Genomic DNA, 21,295 nt, shown 5'->3' with positions numbered 1-21,295 from the left:
TTTGCACTAGCAGTATTTATTTAGAAAAATCTACTTCTATTGCCAGAGCAGTGTAACTCCCTGTGTGGGAGGACACATGTATTTTGTCTTACAACAATTTAAAGAGATTAAAATAAATTACACAGGTATTTATACTTTAAAATAAAATTATCTACTGGGGTTAATTGGTGAAATATCACTGCTTTAATTGATAAAATTTTCCAGGTGGACACATCACCAATACTTCTTTTGAACCCTTAATTGCTGTTGGACATTGCAAATTTGTGTCTTTCTTCTGCTTGGTCTGAGTGACACAGCAAAGGATGCATGAAAAATGCAGAAATATAGGAATTAACAGTGGCTTCATCAGCAATAATGGCTGCATTTTAAGATTAGTGGAGTGGAAGTGGTTTCTAATTACATGACTGGCTTGCTCTGGTTTACTTTAAAGGAATGTTTAGTTTTGAGGGCCATGAAAGTGCATTGAAATCCACTTAAGCTCTGCAAGACTTTCAATTATTTTAAATTACCATCATAGTTGATGGTTGTGGTTTTAAGGTGTGAAACAGTGTATCCCATTTTCTTGTGTGCTCAGCCATTTGTGGAAACTCATTTATAAGACCCCTATCAGCTTGGCCCAGCCTGTCCTGGACCTCCCTAGGTGTTTCTTAGCTTGCAGTAATTTTATTTCCTAACAGCTCTGCTGCAGTTAGATATAGTCCAAGGATATGGCATTATGGCCCTTTCCCAAGTTAATATCAACAGCAAGGACAGGTAGGAAATGAGAGCTGTAAAGGTTCCTGTAAATTCCCCCCGAGAACTTGCAGACCGCTTCAGCACAGCAAAATAAACAAAAGGCAATGGAGATACAGGCTTGATAACTTCAGCCTACCTGTGGCTGCATCTTCCTGCAAGAATGCTTTTTGCAATTGACAAGGCAAAGGAAAATACCAGGAATACTATGACATTCTTCTCCTCACTTTATATTGATATTTGTTTTGAGCCAAAGAGACAAATTTCCATGTGTGCATTACTTCTTTCAGGAAAGGACTGACTTTTTTTTTTTTATATCATTTTTGGAGATCTTTTGAGCACTGAGGTCAGTTCAGTTCTATTTACTGAAAGTCCAGTTTCCGTAGAGGTAATATACCCAGCTTTTGGTGGAGGAATGCTGTCATACACTAAAAAAATGTGTGCAGCTATTGGTCTGAATTAATAGTTACATGGAACCATATTTAATGGTTTCATGCAGTTCTCTGAAATCTAGGAGCATCATTGCAAGATTTAGCATTTAAAAAAACCACAGAATTAATGTTTGCTACAGTCACATTTATGCGATTGCAATAACTCCATGCTCATGTTGAGGAAATATTCACCCCTATTTCATGAGTGACTGAATTCAGAAGTTTTTTAGCAAAATCCTGTGGTCACTATTAGCCTGTTTACCTGACTGACATAACTTTTGGCTTGTGGACTGTTCTAAAGGATCACAGATTGGCTCCTTTATTCTTACATAGTGTGCTATAGATTATTTTGAAATACATAGAACTTCAAGTTATAGTAATATTAGAAAATGTATTGTTCATTAGGATGTTTGAATTATTTGCAGAAGAAACTGATGTTGTTATGATCATGTTTTGAAATTTAGAGGTGCATAAAGGTTCTCTGTAAGGAACTAAAAAATATGTGACTCATACATTCAAATTTATGTTGCCTTTTTACCAACCAGTCTTATGGACCATGATAGCTGGGCCTGTGCTGAAATCTTCCTAAGTTTCTCCTACTGTTTGCTTTCTCCCCATGCAGAACAAGGCCCTCATTAAACTAGTAAAACTGCCTGTAAAAATTCCTGGTGGTAAGAGTGGGTTACTTCTGCTGGTCTGAGCCCTGATGGTAATGGATTGCTAACGCCAACAGTGTTTTAACTGCCTTTACCTACTTTGATCAAGGTTAAACTACAACAGGGCGTCCAGCACCCCCAGCATAGTAGGAAACAACCTTTAATAATACCTTGAGAGTTTTTTTGGCTAGGAAGAGTCCTAAATAACTAGTTGCTCTCAGAGGTGTGATTATGATATGTAATACAGAAACTTACTAAAGCCATTTTGCAATTTAATCCATATGGTGACACCAAGTTATGTTCTTAAAGGAAAAAACAGTGCAACCCTTACTTGATGATAACTAGTTCAAATTTAACCCACACTGGTCAGGAATAAATCTACCAAGTCTTTATGAGGAAACACCCAATTGACACTTATTTAAAGGGATGCTAGTGGATGCCCTTCTAGTGATGGGGCTTAAATAAGGAAAAATACAGCCATAGAATTCCAGTAATCGGCCACTGCCACCGTTGTGTGTGTGAACATGGAACAAAGATGCTTTGGTGCCCTTTTCATTGTCCCCACCATCACCTTACTATGTGAGCCCCACAACAGAAAGCCAAGGGCCTGTATATTTAGCACATATTTCTACACACAGAGCTGTCATTTGGCTTCTGCAAGGGCATGCTGTCTCTTAGCAGGTGCCACAGCCTTAATTTCTTCTGGAAATGTATTGGCATATCATAGGCAACTGTGAAAAATAAAGATTCATACTGTGACCATATGATTCTCACACAGATTGCAGGGTGAAGCTGTAGGAAGGTTAGAAATGGTAAGGAAGGACTTCTTTCTGACTTGGATAGTCTCCAAATTACTATTGACCCAGCCCAGAGCATGTCTAGATGAAAAATGAATGTGCAGCAGTCTATGTTCTGTTGTCCCTTCCAATGAGTCAGGGATTTATCATGAAAGTTATATTAAAAAGCATTAAATGACCTTCTGTTATGCACACAAATCTAGACCTTTAAAATTTGTAATTCTGAGCAGTCCTGTTTACTGTATGTCCTTAGGGATTTTTTTTGTTTTAACAGCATGCAGCTTGACAGAAATACACTACCCAAAAAGGGATTAAGGTATATATATATTTTTGAGCATGACTGCTGCTTCTCTATTTTCCTGTAACCTTTTCTACGCTGTCTTTCCTTTTCTTTCTCCTTTTGTTGATCCTGTTTACAACAGAATTCTTGGTATTTAGATTCAAACCAGAAAATGTAGATTTTAACAATGGACTTTTTCTTTCCAAGTTTGCCTAGTGAATAAATTTCCTTTCAAGATATATCATAGAAAGTGAATACTGTTCAGGATAGTTTCCTTATTCAATGAATCTTAACAGGTATTGAATCCTGGAGAGCTAAAAGAGACAGAGCAAGATACTTTTGCAATTCAATGGGACTAATTGTTGAAAATATTATTGAGAAAAGCAAGGGTTTAGAGGTGGATCTGAACTTGAACTCTAAATGCAAACATTCATGCAGTTTGAATTGAAGATCTAGTAAAGGATAGGACTAGAATATGCAAATTATGGTATCCAAGGTTTGTAAGTATAAAATAAGCCCTGCTCCAGCTAGTCTTGGTCCTTACCCAGCAATACTCAAAGTCCAACTTTGGTACTAAATTCCCCACTAAACAGAGTTGTCTTCACCACAGAAAACAGTAGTCATCCACCCTCTTTGCTCCATGGTTGAAAGAGAGGGTCATTAGGTAACTTGTCTGGTCTCACCAGGCATGGAAGCCATGTCCCTAATCCAGGAAGGAGATCTGGCAAGCAAAGATATATGTGCATGCACACAGACACTCTGCAGCCTTCCAGTCACTGAAATTACAGTTAAATTTCTTAAGTTATTGATAAATAATATTTTATGAAATTTAAGATAGTGCTAAGTGTTGTCACTAGAAGCACTGTCTGCTCTTCTGCACTAGCTGTTCCTCAATAAGAATTTAATCAATTTTCCTGTTTTCTCATAACAATCATTTTGAATTCAGAGAGAATGGAAAAGATGGAACACATGGAAGAGACATAAAGGGGACCCTGCAAGGGTACAATGGGATGATTGAGGTTTGTGGTTGTACAACTGTAATGGTGGCTGAAAGCTGAAAGTGAAATGGAGTGGCAAAACAGCTTATAAGCATATAAGCCTGATCAGTTATCCCAGAAAGACCATCAGTTTGATTTAACGTGCAGAGATCCCAGTCCAAGACCCAGATCCTGAATTCTCATTTTGCCATCTTTCTGATCTGGTAACCACTGGGTAACTCTGCTCTACCACATTTATAAGCAAAGATCATAGCTGTCTGTTTGAAAGGAGAAAGGATGTAAATATTTAATCAGGACAAGATGTTTTAATGCTGAAAATATTGTACAAAACCCCAAGCACAACATGAGAACTTACATGTTCATTTAATCTGCTTTCTAAGCAGAAATACTTGTGCTTCCCAAGCCTGAAGCCAGAATATCACAAGCCCTTTCTGCTCTGTTGTTTGGGGAACACTTATGGCTCATGACAGTGGTGAAGAAGGTGCTCATTTCTCAGCAGGAGATTGTGCAGAATGAAGCCGGATATTGCAGACATTGCTGAAAACAGTCTCTTGATTAAGACCCACACTGCCTGCACAATGTAATGTTTAACAACTGCCAGAATTGCCCTTCTTCAGCCCAGCCAGAAGAGGCTGGGCCAGTGAGTTAACAGTTCTCCCTCTTAGCCCCTGTGTCAAGTTGCCCTTTTATTGGTTTTCCATTGGAAGTAGTTGATGAATGATTTGATTCCCAGACTTCTTCCTTCCAGAGAACTTGTTTCTGCTAATTGTGGGGTTTTCCTGTCCCTTTCCCTCCTCCCAGTTTGGGGCAGGGCACAATGCTAGCAGGGTTCAGAGCAGCAGACTGCGTGTATGACCAGGAGTAGCTTCATTACTGATGCATACTCCCTTTTCAGAGTTGTTGATCTGTTTCACTCCTATCATCTAACCAATTGCACACATGATCTGTGGCAGATCTTGTTTTGTAAGTGGCTACTCACATTTCTTGGCTTCTAGTCTGTCCGTTCCCCACCCTAGCCATACATCTTCTGAGCTTTTGCATTAACCTGTACTCTCCCTATGGCTTTGAAGTCCTTTCCTATCAGCTCAGTCATCTGACTTCTATAGTTTATCATCATATCTCTTCAAAGGAAGGGAATGCTGTTTTGGGGAGGGGGATGAAGAAAAAAGGGGGTTCAAGTCCTGCATTTTTTCTGTTGTAATAAGATGGTAAATTTTACCTTATTAAAATCCCTGGTGATAATCACTTGACTAGACTTGATGCTCTACAAGGGTTTTGTTCTATCTAACTGGTAAAGGGTATTTACGTGACACCTGTTTCTTTCCAAACCATCACCTTGTCGTTGTTTTGAGCATGTCAGCTGTGGTTTTTCAGATATACTCCATCATCCCGGCAGACGAGTCAGGAGGAAGGCAAGGAATGGCTTCGGTCCCATTCAACTGGAGGCCTGCAAGACACTGGCAGTCAGTCCCCGCTTGTTTCTCCTTCAGCTATGTCTTCATCTGCAACTGGAAAATATCACTTTTCCAACTTGGGTAAATGCCATTTCCCTTCACTGTTTCTCCCCCTCTAGAACAGAATCATAAAATTTAACCATTCATATTTCTTTCTTTGCCAAACTGGATAATTTATTTTAACATCTCCATCGCCATATTTGGGTACCTGACTAATGGAGACTCATGGTGTTCTTCATGGGGTAAGCCAGGGTACCTCCTGTCTGCATACAGGAAAAAAGCACAAATTCTCTATGATTTGCCTAAGGAGAAGAAAATCTGAGGCAGAGCTGGAAATTAGCTTCTAGAGCAAAACTATCCAACTTTTAGGATTCACAGTCAGTAGGTTTCTTTCCAGTGATTTTAGTGAATGTCAACCCAGACACTAAACATTACTTTCTTTTCCTGTATACAGGTTTGGTTTAAGTTAGGCCTTTCCAATGCAATTCAGTGGCTGGATGTGGCTATAACTGCACTGGGCCCAATCCAAATCCTAAACCTGAATGCAATATAATATTTTGGGATGTGAGTCGCATTTCAGATTTATTTGATTACAGGTCAAGATTCAGATTTAATTCTTCTGAATCTTGTTTCAAGTTAATCCAATGCAAATTTAGTTTTGTTAATAGTTTTATTTTCTCTTTAATGCTTAATAGAAAACCATTTATTTGCACTGTGCTGGACACATACTAAGTTCACAATGAGCTTCTGTGTTTTAGGCCCTTACTGTGGAATTAGCAGTAACCTTTGAAGCATTCACACTTCCATCACTCTGCCACAGCTTAAGGCATCTTGTAGGTTACAATCACTGAAAAGAAATTTGATCAGACATACAAATGTAGGTCTTTATTACATAAGGGAAAAGAAGTTGAACAAAGCCACTTTTAAAAATGAAATTTGATCCTGGCTAAGCAAGCCACTGCTTTGGATTTCTTCCATGTACTTGTAGTAGTTTTAGACACAGCACTTTTAAAGCAGTGTTTCTTTCACTGTATCATTTTCTGCTTACAGTTACCTTCTTTTTCTTTTTCTTCATAGTTGTACTCACAATGGAGAGCAATAAGATCAGGGAGGTTTTAAAATTTATTTTGTCGTTGTCCTTTGCTTCTTTCCATTATCATAGCCCTATGGAATAATTTGCTCTCACAACACAGCTGCTCTGGTAGTTTATGACTTAAGGCACATCTTGCATGAGCTAAAATAAATGTACAAACACTGAGGATGAATTTGGATAGACAATTAGCTTTTTCTACTAGGTGTTGAGTTCTTGTGGGTCAGTTGAATCATAACCAGGCTTTCCTTCCTACTGACAAACAAACACTGCAAAAAGCTTAAAGTAGGTTCATCAATGCTGTTCTGCATTTTAACCATGAGTGATTGGACTACGGCTATTTATTATAATGAGATGCAACTGCCCTGTGCAGAAGTTTTAACCTAATATAGTGGTAGGTGCTGTAGAAAATCAAAGGGTAAATGTCTTGCATATGCCCATAAACTTTGGTCCTAACAGCTGTTGGTAATATAGGTATATAACAATAAAATATGGATACTGCTTTATTAGAAGAGCGGCTTATAAAAAAAACCTCATGATTTCTTATTCCTTTTTAACTTCTAACTTCTGAATCTCTCCTATTGATTTTCTGTCTTGGGCTGTCAAAGTGAACAAGTGTGTATTCAGACACCAGTGTCAATGTTACCTCGTGTTTCACAGGATTAGTCTCATCCAGCTCCAGCTCCTTGGACATCATGTGCTTCACCTTTCTGTGGTGGCTTTGTATGTAGGAATTAAAGCCTTTCATTTTCTCAACAGCGTAAAGTCCACCTAACCATGCTAGTCCTACATTACAGTTCTGTGCAGAACCAAAACTCATTTAATGGAAATATGCTTCATTAATAAAGCTTTGTATTCCAGTGAGTCCAACCAACCTATCTCAGTTTAACCTTCCTGGACCCAGTATGATGCGTTCAAACAGCATCCCTGCACAAGACACTTCTTTTGATCTGTATGATGATTCCCAACTGTGTGGCAGTGCTACATCCTTAGAAGAGAGACCACGAGCAATTAGTCATTCAGGTTCATTCAGGGACAGCATGGAAGAAGGTAAGACTGAGTTACTATTTGGATCAGTGAATAGGGCCAAAAATAGGCCCCCAAACTAGGCCTCCAAAGTGTAGTAAAATTTTAAAATATTTCTTCTTCAACAGAAAAACATAAATAACTTTGTAAATCTTTGCTTTGCATCTGTTGAGGTGGACTCACAGGACTTCTCTACCCTAAAATGTGGAAGATATTTCTTTCACACAGTAACATGCAATGGTGTGTATGTCATACATGTATAAATCCTTTATCAGAAATTTTGGAGGAAAGGAAGCCATTCTTGGAAAATTTTTCTTTCTGCCTCTAAATTTGAAGTGTCTGAGCATACCTTGACTACTGTGATTCCACAATTTCTTGGTCCTCCTTCTGTATTTTCTTTTTTTTTTTTCCCAAATGCCAGTGTTACTTAGCATCCCCTTTATTTTGTAGCCATTTCATTTCCCCACTTTCCTATGGCCTCCTACAGCAAACACTATGTGAATTTCTGTATGTAAACTCTATAATTTAATCTGACCTCAATACTTTCTTTATGCAGATTATTACTGTTGGTCTGGTTTCTTTAATACTATGTACAACACCTGGAATTTGGGAGTATTTTTTTGATTGGTTTTTGATTTTGTCCTTTTTTAATCATCTGACAACTCCTAATTAAATGCACTGTAACATTTTCTTCTGCCTAACATTTCTGGCAAATCTGATTATTTGCAGAATTCCAGTAAGCATGATGATCTCACATCCTTTTATTAAAAAATTGAAATAAAATAAAGTAAACACAAACAAACAAGATCAACCAACAAAAAAAACCCAAAAGGAAAAAAAAAACACACTAAAATTTTATGGTGATTCATTCTATAACATCATTTCATCAATCTTGCTTACTGCTAAGTGATGAAAATGTAAATGGTCCTTATAACAAGGAAAAAAAAAAAAGTCTTCCCTTAGCCCCAGAGGTCATAGTTGTGAGATAAAAGGAGAAAAAAAAGTCATAGATGAAATAATGGGCAACTAATACTTTTACTTTTCAATTCCTTCTTCTGTATTTTAGATGATATGTCAGGCAGACATCTGGGTATGTAATACTAGCAGTAGGGTGCAGGACAGATCAAGCTGTGAGTTGTCAGCACAAAGAGGATGGCTGACTGCACAGAAGCATATCACATAATTCAAGGACAGAGGTGACTACAGACCCTTTCCTGAGGAACAGAATTGTCAAAGGAAGAATAATAGAGAAAACAAGGCAAATAATTTATGCATAGAAAAAGAGGTGTTAAATCTTGAATTTCAACAACGGGTCACCAGTGGCTTTGATGAAAGCTTGTTCATTGGTCATGTTTCATATCCAGCTGATGTGGATAACCATGATCAACCTGAGTAGATTAAAGTCAGTGCAGCAATAATAAACAGGTTTCAGCAGTTTAAAGTCATTAGAGATTAACACGAAATGATGGTGTTGGAAGGCCAAATGTATTTTAAGATAGGAGCTCTGAGGAAGATTATAGTGAAAGAAGTGAGGTAATGGAGAGCTGCTGTGTACAAGAGCAGAATGGGAGTTTTGCTGAGAGATTTAAAGCAGAGACTGAAAACCAAAGATGGATTGAAAGCAACAGGGTTTCAATGGTCAGTGTACCACATCTTTGTAAATATTTCCCCAGTTATAAAACTAGATTTAAATTCTGTTTGACTAATCAATCATAGCCTTCACTTGTCATTTCCAGAGAGGCCAGGAGCCATGTCTTTTGAGTTGAAGTCCTGCAACTTTCACTCAGTGCTCCCCAGGCTGACTCTACTGATGATTAGTGGAAATATGATCCTATGTCCTACAGTAACACCTTCACATGGACTACAAATACACGGGTTTGCATTATGTTGAAGGGAGAAATCAGCTGAGCAAAGCCTGAGAGCTCTCCCAAGGGAATGGGAACTGTTTTGCAGAGCATAGTCTCTTGTTAAAATCAGTTTGCTCGGCTTTGGACAGGTGTATAAACAACTCAATTTCTGGTTTCTCTAAAGAGTGTATTTATCAAGTGATTTGTTGTCAAAACAACAGAAGTGATGCTTGGTTTGCTGGTACTAATACTGAATCTCGCTGGCTTGCTCTCCTACCTCATACACAGTTCAGTATAGAACAAACTTTTTAAGTGCAGGAAAAAAACATCGATAACCTTTCTACACTGTTAGCTCATAATTGCCCTTTGTGGAAGATTGGTTCTCATTCTAAAAGGATGTTTAGTTATTGAACAACATGGGGGAAGTTTTATGCTTTCATCAATACTTCATGTTATTTTCCTTTTTTTTAAAGTACATGGGTCCTCATTATCACTTGTCTCCAGCACATCCTCTCTCTACTCTACGGTGAGTATTGACATTTTAGAAAAAAGTTCTGCCTGCCTCTGTCCTTGCTCATTGTTCATGAAAATTTCAATACTTTGAGGTTTAGAAGGATTAAAATTGTACTGCAATAAGGCAGGAATATTTATTTTCAACTTTAGTATTACTGTCATGCTATTTTAGAATAAAATATTTTCATATTTTTATGTGACTTGCTTAGAAGTTCATTAAATCACCTAGTTTATATTTTAATAGCTAAAAAGAAGGTAATGGTCTAGGAGTCTGTCTTTAAGGGGGTTCCTTATGCTATTGTAGTTGAAAATTTTGAGTGATTTTGCTTATTTTCAACTAGTGTTCTAATTGCACAATTTACAAAGTGGTTTAGGTACTGTTTGAGTTATACTTCTTGAAAAAAAAAATTACTTCAGCGGAAGGGAGATACAATTTTCACTTGAAATGACTACTGATCTTTGTTGCAAATGACAGCATTTAGATGTTAATTCCAAAGAGAAGAGTGTCTTTAAAAAAATATTAATCTTGATCAGATTAATTAGTTTGAGAAATAATAATATTCTATCTCAAGCATAGGTTCTGGTTTCGATATTTTTTCCTCTGTTGTTTTGATATCTGAGATCTTCTGCATAATTTGTTGCTTCAGTTGTTCTACTAACAAGAAATCATCCACATGGGAGGAGTCAAACATGTTTGGACATTCCCTTACTGATACAAAACAGTTGCTTTGCAACCTATTCACTAGCTACAATTACATGCTGTAGTAGCCCTTTTTCACCGAAGAGACACCCACTTACCTACTTTTATACCATGCATTCATGAATAGTCTGTACCCTGTCCATATTTTTGGGTGTTAAATAGTGTCAGCTGATATTCCAGTGATGACATGGACTCCTCTACACAGATCCCACACCAGTTCTTGCCTGGGAGTGCCAGGCCCATGCAGTCTGATGGATTTGTACCATTTGGCAGCCCTAGCTCAAAGCTAAACTCATGTTAGCTTAGAAAATAGATTGCATCCATGCACGACATCGACCACAGTGGTGCCTCTCCTAGTTCTGTTTATTCATAAAAGCGGGTTGTACAAGGGCATGTCTGAAACACCAGGTAAACATGCATTAGGTTTGTCCAGGCCTTAAACAGCAAGTTGCAAGGAATTCCAGTCTTGAATTATTCTTGGTGGGTAGAATGTACATGCAGACTGACTACACATGAGGTATGACTAATATTCAAAAAAAAGCTTCTCATGTATGTTTTGGTAGTCAAAAAATCTTTACTACCATTTCCCTGAGACATTATGATCATTTTGCATGGGGTGTATGTGTGTGTGTCCAAAATTATAAATCAACTTTGATGTCAAATTTTAGAAGAATGTTATGAAACTGATAGATGGTAAAAATCCAATTATAGAGTAACACAGAATGTTTTCAGCACCCAATCAATCAGTAAGTCTGAAATATCTCTGCTCTGATGTTGTGTAATGTAGCAAGAGTTTACTAATACTTCCTATTTCTATAACCTGCTGTCATTCCAGATTACAGAGTATCTTGGAAATATTACCTAAACCCCATGATATTAAAGAACAGTAGTTTTCCTGCAAAACAAACTTTAAACTGTTTACCTGTAAAGTTTATACTGTAAGTGGAATATCTTCTGAAATGTCTGACTCTGAATTCATGTTGCAGCTAAGCCTAGCTCCTTAGGTTATGGATCATGTAGATAAGATAATGGAAGTTACAGAAAAATCTGTAAAGAGCAAGAAAGGAATTAGTATGACAAAATTACTAGGACTGATCTTTAGGAATGATTTTATGTCAGAATTTCTTTTACTTGATCCCTCTCATTCTGTAGAAAAAAGTTTAAACTTTTCAGCAATTAATCAGAAGATGATGCACAATTGGAGTATAGAAACATGAAAAGGTGGCAATCAGTATCACATAAGCTGAAAGCAGAGAATGTTTCATTGTTCAGTGGTACCGTGCAGTGCCCCATTTCCTCCAGAAAGTGATAATTTCACAGGGTTATGGCACATGTAAGTCACTTAACAGGAGCTTTTTTACCTTATTTAAGCAGGCCAAAATTACTAAGAAGAAATTCTAAATCAGCTGCCTTTCCATAAATATCTCAATCAAATATATTTATCCGTTTTCTCAAGCATTGCCTTAAGCCTTGGTTATAGTGGTTTTCTGCAGCCTAATCACTGAGGGATTCAAAGTGCTAAATAAAGATCAAGATCTTTATGTATTAATACCGAAGGATAGCTGAAAATCTTCAGGTTATTCTCTGAAGATTGTTTCTTTGAGAATTAGAATATGAGATTCAGAAAAGACATTTCATGTTTTGCTGCCATTTCCATGAATAAGTCCAAGGAGACAGAAGTTCCACATTCACTAGTCTTTTCTGTATGTATTGCCTTTCTTCTTGATTTGCATTTGGGTTTTACTTACTTGAATGGACTGACAGTCTAGCTTGTAGAGATAAGCATGTGCAGAGACAACCATTTGGTTTCACAGAAAAGTATGCCATGTAAACAGACTTAGCAGACTTCAGGCTTGAAACACTGAATCAGTTTTGGCTGTGAATATATCCAGCTCTCTGAGAAGTTGAAAAAGATGTGTGATAGTGTAAATTATGATAGGTTGTCTCTAATTTTAATCTCCTCCTGCTCAGTAGGTGAGACACTGCAATGTGCACATGCTTAGTTAATTGCTATATTTCTTGCGCTGACTTTCAGCATTAGCTACACTTAGAATTCCTAGACTTCATTAACTATGCTAAGCCAAGCTCAAAGGAGATGTGTAAGGGCATGTCATTTGCATGTTAATATTTTAAGTCTTCAAAAAAAGAAAAAAATAATCCTTATGAGGATGGGATGCATGGATATGATGGGGAAGTAGAGGGAGAAAAAGAAGTATTTTCTTTTAGAGCCTTTTGAACCAATGGCTGAGTGGCAGGTTACAATGGTGTCAGTGTAAACTCTTCAGTAAAAACTGCTCAGAAGTATTTTGCTTGTCAGATTTTATTTTTTAAGTTGATAGTATACCTGGAGGCCTGTTCTTTCATTTACTTCTGCCACTGTCCACAAAAGCTGACTTGCTGGAGCCACCTCTCTGAACCCTGGGAGAAAGGCAACGCTCCCTTGTAACATGTGTAACAACAGGTAGCACTGCCTTCATCAGCAGGGGCCAGTCAGCTAAGGATGAAGACCCATCCTCACATGGTAATTTCAAGAAAAGTTCACCAACCCTAAATTTTTAGGGTTTTTTGCTTTTCTTGGCACAGTAGAATTCATAAGGGGACATAGTCTTTCTTGATCCCTTTGTGACTTTTCAGGCACTACCCGTTTGAGGTAACAGTGAGAACAGAATTTCATTTTTTCCTGTAGGCAGATACCCTTTTAGTGAACATAGATCAGAAAGTTAGTATCAGTATGTGTGTCACATCAGTGCTGGCAAATAAAACAATTGTTATATTAAATGATTCCCATGTAGTGATGTATTAGGTATTACAGTAGTTTCAGCCAAGAGCAGTTCTAAGTGTTGCACAGGGAAACACCGTAGCATTCCAGTCTTTTCAGAGACTGTTAACAGATAAGTATGTATGGAAAGAGCAATTTCGAAAAGTCTTCTCCCCCTACACCAGGTAAAGAAAATATTTCTATAATAAATTATTAAAATTCTAACAGCACAGAATTTGTGCCTAATACAGGCTTAAAAAAGCAGCTATATTACTTTGCAATAACACAGATACCACCTGATGTCAGGGATTCTTCCGAGGAACTGTTACATTAGGTTTTCTTAGCCTTTCTAGTGTTTTTTATAGCTGATTCTTCCACCCACATCGTCCATTTACTGCTTATTTCTCTTCCATCCAACTTGAGACTGCTTCTCTGAGCTTGGGCCACCTGAGATCATGGGGTGGATTGATTTCCAGTACATCAATTGATTTTATGTTATGGAAGGGTTCCTCTCTTATGGCACACCATTCCTTTCTGTTTGGATCCCACTGAAGCAAGATTTCTCTATCCATGAAATTGCTCCTAAATTAGACTATTCACATGCTTACAAATATAGTGACTGTTAAAGGTTTGCCTTGCAATGATTTAGTTTCTTGGCTTTTTGAAGACTGCTGTGTAAATAGCATCATTATGTGACATAATACATAAAAACATGGAAAACATCTAAAATTTTTAAATATTATTAGCAAATTTAGGCTGAAACTTTAACATGCCTTCAGAGCCCTTAATATTTTGGTCAGTACTTAGCATAGAAGAAATTACTTTAAAGTGCCTGTAGCCCTCTCTCCTCACCTTCCTCCCACATATGTTTTACGGGTATGCTGTCAACTTTTCTTAATAGGGATTAGTCTATTAGGAATATTGCTTGGTATATCGTAAAACAAATATATTTCCAGGAGCCATAATAACCATTATGGTGTAAAAGTTTGCTGGTAACAGTGAGGTCCATGCAGTGACAGCATAGCAAATTTTCTTTGTATCTTAGAAATGTAGCTGCAGTTTCTGCAGTTCTGTTCCTGTTCTCCCTTTATCCACTGTTTCATGTTGTCAGTATGCTGGCAAACTCTTTGGGGTTTCAGCTTGCCAAGTAAGTTGAAAAGAATTCCATTTATTGTTTTTACTGCATACCTTCCTTAAATGTAATGGATCCGTGAAGCTATTCATTTCACTTCAGTGTAGCTGGCTTTTATTTTCTATTACCGCAATTACGTTACACACTGCTTCTAAGCCATTTCTTCTTTGTTTTCTTTCAGGCAGAAGAAAAGGCACATTCAGAGGTAAGAACTTTTCTTCATTTTTATATTTATGTATTGCATTATATTATTTTGAAGTTTATTATTTAAATGCTATGGCTAAACTACTGAGTCGCTGGGGAACATAACACCCTGTGTCTTTGCACAATTTTTTAAGAAGTATTGGCAAAAAGCTGATGCAGCTTCTAGTGCACTAGAAGGTGTGTTCTTAGCATTGTGCTGAAGAATTCCTTCTGGCTGATGTTCTGAAAAGGTGAAAAGAATTGATTAGAATCGGGTTTCTGAGTGGAGTTGAGGTACGTCTGATTTCAGATTTAATACCGCTCTGTACTGGATCTAAGGGACTGTGCAATTCAAGGTAATGTGCTGCCTTTTGAGGAGAAAAAACCTTCAAATGCTCGCTTTGAACTTCTCTGCCTTACATTTTGCATTATATTAAATTTCTGAAACTGACCACTTTGATGGATTTCAGAGCAATGCAGATTGATTTCAGATATAAATCAAATCTGACGTGGAAAACAGCTTCTTTCTCTTCACAGTGTATAAGAATGGGTGACAAGCCTGGGTCAGCAGCTGGATACAATTACAGCCTTTCTCAAAATGAAGCCCTGGTTGTATTAAAAGGGCACCAAGGAGTAGCAGGAATACAATGCAGCACCAATGGGTGCACTTCCACTTCACAGAGCTACGTGCCTTCCAACTCCTGCATTTATGCTGCTCCTATTTTTTGCTACTCTAATCAGAAAAAAGTCAATTAAAATATGTTTTGAGGAAGCTGAACAAATAAGCATATTCTTACTTGCCATAGTATATTTCAGTATAATTTCTACCTGAATTTTCTAAGCTCCTTTCTCTGAAGGTTAAAGCAAGAGTTAAAAAGCATGCCACAGCTCAGTAGTGTAAATGACAATTCCTCATTTCATTGAGGTGAAACAACATTTCTTTCCTGTGTATTTCTACATGATGTTTTCTCAGTATCTAGGTCTCCTTTGTGCTGCTCTTGCAGGAGGTGTTGAATAGCAGTTCATGAAAAATAACTTTGTATAGTTGCAGGAATACGATGAAAGCATAGCTTAAGCAGGAAGGTCAAATAGTTGCTACTTAAAACCAAAGAGAAAACTTGGGAAAAGAAAAATGGCAGTCCGGGATGGAGAACAGCTCAATAATCGGTCTCCTTTGCTCTGAGCTAGTGTAAATGACCTAGCTATTTTTGTATCGTAGATGTACAAGCACTTGTTCATTGTTAAAGCTTGTGCAGTATTCCCTGTTGGTTTTTATGGGAGTCATAAAATTAAAGTACTGCAATAGCCTTTACTAGTGAATGTTACATGCTTCCTTTCCTAGGCTAGTTTTAGACATTTTACTTCCCTCGTCTGGAATAATTTCTTTTATGCGTGAATATGAAAGAGGTTTCAAAGTGAAACTCTATGCTGTGTTTAAGTTTGTTGCGGTGCCTGGAGTCCCTGTAAGATCTCAAATAGCATTAAATGAGCTTAAAATGATGCGCAAGCTTCATGCTAGTTATCTATCCTAGCAGTAATGTGGGTTTTTTTTAAGGACCCTGTTTTTCATTAAAGGATACATTTAAGTTTATTTTCATGTCAACAAGCTCATTTAAAGCTACCTTTATTTTTTTAAGTTGGCAAGCGAGTTTTTTAATAGTATGTAAGTTTTAAAGAGGCTGCATGTTTGAATCACAGGGACTGTAGGAAGTATTGTGTTAGAGAAAAAAAATAAATTACTGTACCTCATCTAATTTAGACATCCATAAAGGAAAAATCTGTGTCTGAGGTAGTCATCAAAACCTTCTCCATGCCAGGCAGTGGGGGAGCACTTTTTGACACTTTATCAGAGTTTAATGTAGGTACTTAACATATGTCAGTTGTATCATGTCTACAGTCAGACACTGTGAACCTCACCCAAATTCATTCATGTTTCATAATCTCAGGGCTCATCCAGGGCTCCTACCCTTGACTGCACTAAGGATATGTTTGGAACTTTTGGGATTTGGTAAAAAAACATGACACTTACATGTGCAAACAAAGGATTGTACATATGAGGTAATTAAGCATTGCCCATATGTGCTCCCTTAGCGAGGATCCTAGCTCATATGATGGTTAAGTGCAAACAAAACAGTTGGAGCAGCCCTAAGTGCCAGCTTTAATAATCTGTATTTCTGAATAGTTCTGAGATCAAAATGTGAAACTAAGACATCGTAAAACTATTAGCAATCTCTTAAGAAAACAAACCAAAAAACTCACAACAAAAGGAAATTGCTGAAATACTGACAGCAGTCTTTTTTTTTTTTTTTTCCTAGCAAATTCAGAAACTACGGAGAGAACTGGTTGCATCACAAGAGAAAGTTGCTACCCTTACATCTCAACTTTCAGCAAATGTAAGTATTTTTGCTTTTCTTGTATCAAAGAATACATTATCAGATTGGCTAATAGCTCTTACTCTGCACATGTTCAGGGAGACTTTTACTATTTATTTATTTTGGTGTTTTTCAAATTATTTATTTCATTAAATATCTATATTACCTCAGCTTCAAGCAAAAGAAATCTTGTAATCAGACACAGTGGAAATGGAAAAGAGTTTCCACACTTTGGATGTGACAACAGTCCTACCCAGTTCAGTTTCACTTTTGACTAAGAATTAATTTTTTTTAAAAAAAAAAAAAGCCAAAAGTAAGGAGACACAATAAAAGAAAGGATGTAAATTACATATTCTGATAGAATTCATTATAGTTTCATTTTGAAAAGATAAATTCTACAAAATGCAGATAGATGTGGAAGGAAGCACAGTATATGATTGTTTATAGAATTCATACACTACAGTAACTGCTGATATATAACTAGTGGAAACAGCTATTTCACAGAGAGCTCCCTGGTGTTCCTTCTGATTGTCACATACTGGTAACATGAGCTATTGAACATGTTATCAGAAAATAATGCCAGATAGGGAATGTGAGCTACAGTCCTGTCTGGTTACTATGGTTTCAGATGAAGTTACCGGATAGTTACCAAACAATCTGTTTTATAGTGATTTTTAAATCAATGCAGGATATAACTACAGTTACCATTCCCAAGGAAAGTTGAGATGCAGTTACAAGAGAGCATCATTTTGCATTTCAATAAAGCAGTTTCCTGATGTCTTTGGCAACCAACATAGTGCCTTTCTTTGTAAAGTAGATGTAATGAGTGTTTCGATCTATAAATACTGCCATAATTGTCAATAAATCATTTCAGTCGGTGTAGTAGTACTATTTTCATGTTGTGAGAAAATAATCTCTAGTGTGAAAGCTGCATAGTCTCTTAGGACTGCCACATGTCGAAATGTCAAAGAGCTACCTTAGCACTTTCTGCTCTGTTCAGGTGGCTGCAGAACACCTGTAGGTATTAGTGCCTCTGTAGTGGTAGGGTTTGCCAGTTTGTTCTTTGTTCTTAGCTGGTGAAACAGGCAATATTGGAGTCCTGCATGTTTGTAAGCTGAAAAGCTAGATTCTGGGTTGACTTATTCATTTGGGAATTTATAGCCAGCATGCTTATCCTGGGTATGGGGTTCCTTCACTCATATATTTTAGATACTGATCTTCATCTTTGCCAGGTTGGGCAGTTCTTCATTCACCCATCATTAAAGCAACAAACTGAAACCAACACCAAGAGGTCAGAAGAGCTAAGCCAGCATGCCTTGGGTAGTCATGTTTACTGACAAGTCTGTTGTTTTTCACAGGGCACTTTCCACCAAGAGCACGGGGCTGCAGCAGCTCTGCCTTGCTGTGCGGAGCACAGGGAGGTGGGCTGTGGCTGGGCTTGTGCACAATCACAGACATCCCCACATCCACTCTGAGTGCCTTGTTAATGCCACACAGCAGCAACTGGTGTTATCCAGAGGAGTCATCTTGATTCCTGCAAGCCCCTGGTCTAGTGAAAGATGTCCCTGCCTGCAGCCAGGAGGCTTGGACTAGGTGATCTTTAAAGGTCCCTCATAACCCAATCCATTTGGTGATTCTGAGCAGGGGTACCACATCAGTAAGACTAAATTTTTTGTCTGTGTTCAGTGTCTGTTCTAAAGCTGGTGTGGAATTGACTCTGATGGTGGTAACTCAGGCTCTTGGCACTGTTCCTCACTTTATTCTGCAGGCAGAAAAGCAGTTTGCCCTTCTTTCCTTCGGCTAGCTCTGACCAGGAAACACCACCATATTCCTTCTTGTTGATGTGTTGAACAGTAGAGTTGAAAGATGACTCTGTCTAGTCTCCATCCTTTTCCAGTCACCCCGGCAATGCTGTGGTCTACCATACAACATGTGCAACAGAGTGAGGGTGGCAGGGCATTCTGCTCTGCAGCTCAGGCAGAGAGGCCGTTGTTTGGTTTGTTTGAGCAAATTATGTCCAGTCTCTCCCCAGTGGTATTCAGAAATCATTGGCTATGTCTCTGGCCAGTATTCCTTTGTGTGGAGTAAAACCATACAGACTGGTTTCTACTAACATTACCTATTCTAGGCAAATTTTCAAAGTCAGCTCCAAGTCACAATTAGATTTGGTCCATATTTCAAGGAAACTGAGTTAAGTTAAAAATGGATAGTTACATATTGTCTTGGTTTTCACTCAATCTGCTGCATGGGTGAGAAATAAATTTGATTTAATCTGTATAACTCACATTGTATTGGTTGGGGTTGTGGTCCCATGTGCTACCTCTGGAATTCTGAACACCTAGTAAGAATGCCTGTAGCTTTTCTACTGATCCAATTGGTAACAGTTTTCAAAAGGACAGTTAAAAAATATGTATGTGTGCATCTGGTTTTGCCTATCCAGAAGTACCACATTTGTAAACCTGTATGTGCTTGTATGCATATACGTATATGCATGTATGCATGCTGCATGTTGTATAAAGGTTAATTTAATTATGTTCTTTTGACTGCGTCACTCACCTTCTAATCCATCTCCATGGAGACACTCTTTAAACCTAGAAACAACCCTAAAGCTGATCCTTTTAGCACATGGGATGTTTAAATGGTACCAGAGAAACCTTTCCTTTTTCCAAATCCCCAGCATGTGGAAATTCCCTCAAAATTAAACTTGTCAGGAGAATGAAACTTAGAGGCTTCAAATTCTCCAGGCATAAAGAAGGGATTTAGACATCTTCACAATGAATACAATCTTAAAAGAAAAGTAGATATTACCAGATAAATAAATATTTTTGGGATACTGTCATGAGATATGTACTTGACAAATACAAAAATTGAAAAGTTTTTCACAATAAACCTGGTTGTGAGATCATTCTCTGCTATTTCTGGTACAGAAGATGTGAAGTATTAAAAAACCTCTTCCACATAAGTCCAAAGGATCAAAACAGGGTGCTTAAAGATGTACTAATTCTGTCAGTCCCTTGAGCGCTTTATGTAAATAAATTCTATGAACACCTAGGGATGGAATCCAGCTCAAAACCAGAGTGTATATACAGCCTTTTAATTGTGATATGATCTCTGAAATTTAGTCTAAATACAGAATTGATATTTAAATGCTAGGGATTATATACTTCTCATGAAAATTATGAGAGTAACTAACAAATTCTTGATTTAATTGGAAAAATTTATGAAAAACCCAGGTGGGCTAATTTTCATGAACCTGTACTATCTTAGCAATGATTTATTTGCATGTATTCATTTATCATATATCTCCTAACCTAAGAGACATGCTTCACCAGCCCTTGACATTTAAAGGAGAAATAGTCCTAATCACAGAAACTGGAATTTGTCCTCAGGGAAGAAATCAAAATAATGTTTTACTCTCTAAATGGATAATACTACTGTGACCCTCGTTTTGAGTCACGTTTACATGCCAGTAGGCTAAAACCTGAACAAACAGTAAGTCTAATATAGAAAGAGTTTTGATCACTGCCTGTCTTATCTGTAGATACATCCACCTCTGGCAGGCAGAGAACTGTGTGAACAGAGTATCTTCTGCAGTGCCTTTGCTGACCAGAAAGTTACTCCATCCTTTCTGATTCCTTTACTATAAAAGCATTCATCTAAGCCATAGTCCTAAGCTCCTCCAAATTTCCATACTTTCAGTGTCTCAAAATAGACAGCGCTTTTTTCCTCACTGAGGTGTGGAGAAGGAAACTATTAGTAGCCAGAAACCTTGTTCCCTCACAGTTCATCTTGGGCTTGAATTTTTTGTTACCATTTCCCTTTGTAGAACCGAGCAAAAGTATTGTACGTGAGTGAAAAAAAGAGCATCTTATTAATCTCATTTCAACCCTATTCATGCCTTTCTTGGCTTCACCACAAAAGACTGATGGGGACAGTAGAACAGGTGTCATTAAAAGACTTTCAGGCTGAAATTTGAACTGTTTCATCAAGCCTTTGCTTGATATATTATTTTATATCAAAATCTGTCAGCTGGAATTTGTATCATTTTCCTAGGCATTTTGAAAACCTCCGTGAAGACTTTTCTTATTTGGTTTCATTTATTATTCTGGTTTTGTTGGCTGGATTCAAGAACTATGGTTGATTTCACCAGTTTATTTCATTTGATTAACCCCTAAGTGTTTTGCTTGCATATGATTAAATTCAAGCAGGGCCCAGCTGTTGTTTGGATGCTTAATTTACAGTTTTTTTCCTGAGATTCTAGCTTTTCCCTGGTGCCTATTCTGATGTTGCTGAAGGGCAAATCTCAACACTAATTAAGAAAGGGCC

The 21,295-nt window shown here is 37.6% G+C and overlaps 1 protein-coding gene across 7 annotated transcripts in view; it reads left to right on the top strand.

Moving 5' to 3' along the window:
* The window catches only part of NAV3 (neuron navigator 3), a 414,503-nt gene that overhangs the window by 359,503 nt on the left and 33,705 nt on the right, over positions 1-21,295 (top strand). For 5 of the 7 annotated variants that reach the window (XM_056340408.1, XM_056340406.1, XM_056340404.1 and 2 more), the window contains 6 exons: positions 2,891-2,932; positions 5,269-5,429; positions 7,300-7,488; positions 9,785-9,837; positions 14,596-14,619; positions 16,913-16,990. In XM_056340408.1, the coding sequence (XP_056196383.1) occupies positions 2,891-2,932; positions 5,269-5,429; positions 7,300-7,488; positions 9,785-9,837; positions 14,596-14,619; positions 16,913-16,990 (547 nt within the window). The remainder of the gene's footprint in view (positions 1-2,890; positions 2,933-5,268; positions 5,430-7,299; positions 7,489-9,784; positions 9,838-14,595; positions 14,620-16,912; positions 16,991-21,295) is intronic. The other 2 variants (XM_056340405.1, XM_056340411.1) reach the window with 1 other exon arrangement.

This window comes from Falco biarmicus, chromosome 5 (genome assembly GCF_023638135.1).
Source record: "Falco biarmicus isolate bFalBia1 chromosome 5, bFalBia1.pri, whole genome shotgun sequence".
Lineage (NCBI taxonomy): Eukaryota > Metazoa > Chordata > Aves > Falconiformes > Falconidae > Falco > Falco biarmicus.
This window is presented reverse-complemented; position numbering and strand designations above follow the sequence as displayed.